The following is a 6116-nucleotide window of genomic DNA, read 5'->3' as shown; positions in this document are numbered from 1 at the left end:
CCATTTGTCTCTACCCTGTCTAATCATGAAAATACTAATATCTTTCAAGTGCCCGAAGCGCCCAAGGCAGCTGTTCCAGAAAAGAAGGTGCCTGAGGCTCTTCCTCCCAAACCAGAGAGTCCTCCCCCTGCAGGTAATAATGACCCTATCAAAACTATTATATTTGAAAAGAAAAAAAACTCTCTTCTTAGTGTTGTGAAAATCTGTTTGTAACCTATTTCCTATGCGTGAGTCACCTCTAGCATTAAAATGAGCTTGTGTCTTTCAAGTGCATGAGGAGCCTGAGGAAATTGCCTGGGAAGAGCCTCCCGAGGAAGCTGTGGAAGAGCCAGAGCCGGCTGCTCCTCCGAAAGGTACTTGGCCAGCTGCTAGGTTGCCTTAGCCAACTTTCTACCCCTCTTGCCCTGAAAATCCTTCGAGCTTTTGTCTTATTTCTTGTTCATCTTTGCTGATTCTGAAATAAATTCTAATATCTTTAGTGACCGTGCCACCCAAGAAACCCGTTCCAGAAAAGAAACCACCCGCTGTCGTTGCCAAAAAACCTGAACCACCGCCAGCGAAAGGTATTTCTCACTGCCACTAACCTCCTTCAGAAAAAGTCTTTCGGGTGTTGGGTTCCACTGCTATTCTATACCTAATGTTTTTCATGTGGTTAAAACTATGAGCTAAAAATAACTAATATCTTTTAAAGTGCCTGAGGTACCCAAGGAAGTTGTCCCTGAAAAGAAGGTGCCTCCAGTGGTGCCCAAAAAACCAGAAGTCCCACCTCCTAAAGGTACATACAGCTGTCTACCATATGATGGAGGGTAAAACCTCCAATTCTTTGGAAGTAGTTTGTGCTGTGCAAATGTGATGAATGTTTACTAGAAACTCTTCATAATGTTAAAATATTAATGCCTTTAAAGTGCCTGAAGTTCCAAAAGCCGCTGTTCCTGAAAAGAAAGTAACTGTTCCCAAGAAGCCGGAAGTCCCACCACCTAAAGGTACATGTCACTAATGAGATTCTGCAGGAAAACACTCACTCTGGCTTCAAAAGTTACTTATTACAGGAAACCCTGTTGTTTGTCAAACTTCTTACATTCACAATTACAAACATGCCATTCTGGATTTTTAAGGTTTAAGTGTTTTTAAATAACATCACTGGTTTAAAAACAGACAAAAAACTGATGCATCTCTTATGTGCATTAAAGAGTTTGTTAATATGATTTTGTTAGTCTGAATAGGTCACATTTCCTCATTGCTTTGTGGATCTCAGAAGAGATATTGGCCTTGGGAATATTGTTCTTGCATTTGTCTCTGAGTTATTTGATCTAGATGTGAACTAGAGATGGTATAAATTTCATGTATTTCTCAACTACCCAGAAGTAAACTAACTAATATCTTTAAAGTGCCAGAGGTGCCAAAGAAACCTGTCGTAGAAGAGGAACCAGCCATTCCTGTTCCCCGGAAAGTAGAGTCTCCTCCTCCAGAAGGTACATGTTAGACTATTAATGAGCTTGCCACTCAAAGACAGTTGCTCATTGAAGCCTTGTTCTTCCTTTTTTATTATTTGGTATCTCTTGGTCATTTTCTGTCCTTTAATTATTTGTCTTAATCATTCTTAATTAGCTCTGATTTGAGTTTTCAATCAGTGATCTCTCTATAGGGCATCATAAGCTGTATTAAAGTATCTCAAATGCGCACAGAAAGTAGGACAGAGCCAGTGACTATAAATGACATTAAACTCCAAAAGGGCTTTCCAAGCATTCAGATCAATAGAAACCAAAGTCAGTGCAAATAAGATAGGTTTCATCTTCACAAAACTAAGAAAGGTTATTAATTAAAACAAGGGACGAAATCAAGGTTACTAGTTTTTATGTTCAGTGTTTTGTGCATTTTAGAATACTGTCCCATACATGGAATTACAATTAACTTTATCTTTAAAGTATATGAAGAACCTGAGGAAATTATTCCTGAAGAGGAAGAGCCAGTTCCTGTTGTGGAAGAGGAGCCAGAAGCCCCACCCCCAGCAGGTACAAGGCAGGGTCCTGTACTGTATAGGCAAATACATGGTTTGATTTTTATATCTATTATATACCTTCTTTAAGGTAAAATGTGGGTCTTCTCTCTTCTTTCTTGAAATTCGACTTCATTGGAAAGAACAGAAGTCATTTACACACACAAAGCTATAGGATTTTACAGTGTGCCTACCGAAGGATGGGTGTGATCTTTATTCATTCATTAGTGTTAGGCTTTTCATTATAATCATTTGAAATTCCTATCTTTAAAGTACCTGAAGAACCCAAGAAGATTGTTCCAGAGAAGAAAGTTCCTATTATCAAGAAACCAGAAGCTCCACCTCCTAAAGGTACTCGCAGTAAAATACATCAGTATTTGCTTCATTTTTGTGTGCTGTCTAAAATTCGACAGTCCTTACTATTTTGTGTTGTATTATGTGCGTAACTGTTTTCTAAACGTTGTTGTCAAATTAATGTGTACATATTGCATCTTGCAAATTTATATTATTAAATGCTACTAATATCTTTAAAGTACCTGAGATGGCAAAGAAAGTTGTCCCAGTGAAGAAAGTCCCAACAGTCAAGAAGCCAGAAATGCCAGAAACTCAAGGTATTCCTGTCATCATTGATATCATTAGTATCATTGCTTTTTTAAAGTAACCTGTTATCTGTCCTTGTTGTTGCGTAACTAGGGACAAAATGTCCTTATTTAGTTCCAATAATTTTAATACTGCTCCTTTAACTACAGATTCTTAATTCTTAACATTTAAAATCTTTCTAAATACTCTTTTTAAAATACAACTAATATCTTCCAAGTGCCTGAGGTGCCCAAGAAACTTGTTCCAGTAAAGAAGGAAACTGTGCCCATTACCAGAAAACGAGAAGTCCAGCCAGAAAAAGGTATCTACCGTGAAGGAAAAATAGAGATTTCTTTGATTTTAATAATGGTTCTTATGCAAAACCACATTTCACAGATGAAAAGGGAAAATGATGAGGGCAAAGAGAAAAAACAAGACAGATAAGCAGGAAGAAACAAATAAATGAGATTCAGTTGTGCGATGACATGGTTCCATGTGGTAGCAGAGGACCTCCTCCGATTCGAGGGGTAAACTGCTCAATTCAGCATATTTTGGTGAATGTCCTACTATTAACAAAACAGCATGCTAGAAAAAATAAGATTTGGTCCTGTCTTCAAGCAACTTAAAGCCGGTGAGAAGAAAGCACAGCACAGCTCTAATAGACGGGAAGTGATCACACCTACAGGAATATAAGGGCTACAGAAACACAGGCAAGGGAAGATAAATTTCAGGCAGAGGCATCAGGGAAAGCTGTATGAAAGAAATAAAAGTTAAAGTTTTGATGGATTCTTATACTATATAGCAATTGAGAAAATGGTTTTCTAGGCAAAGGAAAAACTTTTATCGAAGGCACAGAGGTAGAAGAGTCTAGGACGTTCAAGGACCTTCAAATAAATTTGTGTGATTTGAGTATGGATTGGTCTTGGGATATCTTGAAAGATAATCTGGATATAAAGCAGCTGAGGTTCATATTTTGGAGTTTTTTGAATGTGCGTATCAGGCATGTCCTTTATTCTGAGGGTAACAGGAAGCTGCAAAGGCTTTGAAGCAGGTACACAAATGAGTGGAGGTTGGGCTTCAGAAAGATGACTGGCAATAGTTCTAGCTACCGGAAGACAGTGATAATAGTGAAGAGCCACTGCAGTCATTTAGGGTGATTAAGAGCTAGACAAGATCCATGGTGGTAGAAATGGGAAAAGAGTGAGAGAGGTGGGAGATCGAATTGCTGTCTTATTAGGGAAACAATTAAGTAGAGGAGCCCAAGATGATCGTAAGGGTTGTAGCTAGCTATCCATGGGAATGGTTCATTGGGTCCCTAATTAATATTAGAAAGAAGATGGTGAATACATATTTTTCACTTTTCAAATATAGAAGCTGGGAATATGCATCTGGAGCTTAGGAAAGAGAACAGAGCTAGAGATGGAGATCTAGGAGTCACCCAAAGAGAAATAAGAGAGTGCAGTGTTGATGGTTCTCAGAGTGTAGAGCCAATTTTTTAAAGCTTCAAAGTTAGACCAGTGGAGAACACTGACATTTAAGGGTACACAGAGAAAGAGAAGCAAATGAAGAAGGCTGAGAAGACTCGTTAATAAAATTGGAATGTCCAAAAGGGTGCCATGCCTCCAAAGCCATATTCCCCACTAAGTCTTGTAAGATAAAGTTCTTTCCACTCTATTCTTTGCCTGCTGTTTGCAGAATCTTGCACATCTTCTAAATTCTTAATAAACCAAATCAATATCTTTAAAGTGCCTCAAGTACCAAAGGAAATCATCCCAGAAAAGGAAGAGTCCATTCCTATTCCTGAGGAGCCAGAAGCTCCCCCTGTCCAAGGTACACAGCTGCTCTATAAATCTTGGAAAGATGAAAATTGTCTTCAACATCTTGCTTTGATTGTAGATGAGTCTTACGTACTTATCTGTTGTCTGTCTTTATGTAGTTAAGTTGTTGGTATTTTGGGGTCATCTGAAGAATATGTTATAGAGTATAACTAAGTTGATATGTTATAACTTAGCAGTTGAAAGATTCTACTGTGAATACAGTCTAAAATATAATACTGTGTTTTTTAAGTTGAAGAGTCTCCTGAGGACATAATGTATGAAGAAAAAGCATCTATAACCATTGGTAGAAAAGTGACTCCCCCTGTTGAAGGTATATATATATATATGTATAAACATAAATTTTTTTAGTCTCTTAAAGACTCCAGCCAGAAATTTAAAAAAAATTATTCATAGGGTGGCATTCTTTCTTGAAATTATATACAGAAGCATTCCAGCATGTGCTTGTTTTATTTTTCAAATAAACTTCTTTTGAAGTAGAATATTTAACTTTTCTTAATAGTAACTAATAATTCCCAAAGATACAGCTTACAAGGCAAAACTGGAAAAATTGCACTGGATTCTCAAACAATAACCCCACATCAAATTTTACAAGTCATCTCATTTGCCATCCACATACATCAAATAAAGTAGTTAATCAAATGTTCAAGTGTAATAGAAATCTTTCCTCTTTTTCTGTAAAAATGAATATGCGTGAATTGTATATTTTTGTTTTTGTGACTACAATCTTTACATCTCTGTGAAATTTGTATGAGTCTTTGTGAAGAACTTCACAATCTCCTATCCTCTGTCAACATTCTTTAAAGAACGTGAAATCCAAAAATATATCGAGCCTGAAGAACCTGAACCTGAGCCACAGCCAGAAGAAATACCAATTCAAGGTATTCAGTTCATTGGACTTCCCTCTTCACCATCATAGTCTTTATCTTCACATACATGTATGTTTTATGTTGTTCTGCGTGTCTCTCTCCATCTTTATGTAAGACACTGTTTTAAACATGCATCTCATTCTTATTCATCCATGTCATTTGTACAACTGATCCCATGTCAGTGTGTCTTACGGATACTTCCTTTGTTTTTATCAGCGCCTTTGCCGTATTTCTTATCATCTGTGTACAGTGTTTAAATTTTTGTGTTTGATGTTGGATTCTATTTTATATTTGATGTTGGATGCTACTACGAATGTAAAAAGTAAACTTTTTACTCGCTATGTACATGTTTAAATTTCTACTGGATGTATTATATATCCACACACCAATTAACATACACATATACTAACCCTCCTGAAATACTCTTTTAAGAACCTGAACCTGAACCTGAAAAGAAGGTTATTGAGAAACCAAAACTCAAACCAAAGCCTGCGCCACCTCCTCCTGCTCCACCAAAGGAAGATGTGAAGGAGAAAATGTTCCAACTTAAAGGTATAAAATGCCACTGCCAAGTTTTACTAATCTGCTTCAGACTTCTGTTTAGCCAACCAAACGGTGCTTGTGAGACATGTATCATTTCTAAAAGTGTGTGTTTTCAAACATGATGGAGCTGTGGGACTTGCATAGAGACCCGTGTTTTTCGCTGCCTTCGCGTGCTTTGTCAGGAATGCCTGACGGAATGCGCAGCCTGGCTCACTGCTACCTTCCTCCGGGACATCTGGATGCAGGAGCTGTCCAGCTAACGTTCTTATGGAGAAAGGGTTTTCTGATTTCAGA

The 6116-nt window shown here is 37.6% G+C and overlaps 1 protein-coding gene across 1 annotated transcript in view; it reads left to right on the top strand.

Moving 5' to 3' along the window:
• TTN (titin) overlaps positions 1–6116 on the top strand; it is a 275206-nt gene that overhangs the window by 145082 nt on the left and 124008 nt on the right. Inside the window, exons 159-167 of the mRNA XM_059395492.1 lie at positions 50–133; positions 270–353; positions 480–563; positions 692–775; positions 906–983; positions 1389–1472; positions 1926–2012; positions 2270–2347; positions 5712–5831. Of these exons, the coding sequence (XP_059251475.1) occupies positions 50–133; positions 270–353; positions 480–563; positions 692–775; positions 906–983; positions 1389–1472; positions 1926–2012; positions 2270–2347; positions 5712–5831 (783 nt within the window). The remainder of the gene's footprint in view (positions 1–49; positions 134–269; positions 354–479; positions 564–691; positions 776–905; positions 984–1388; positions 1473–1925; positions 2013–2269; positions 2348–5711; positions 5832–6116) is intronic.

This window comes from Mustela nigripes, chromosome 3, assembly GCF_022355385.1.
Source record: "Mustela nigripes isolate SB6536 chromosome 3, MUSNIG.SB6536, whole genome shotgun sequence".
Taxonomy (NCBI): Eukaryota; Metazoa; Chordata; class Mammalia; order Carnivora; family Mustelidae; genus Mustela; species Mustela nigripes.
The sequence above is the reverse complement of the archived record's forward strand: the minus strand, read 5'-3'. Positions and strand labels throughout refer to the sequence as shown.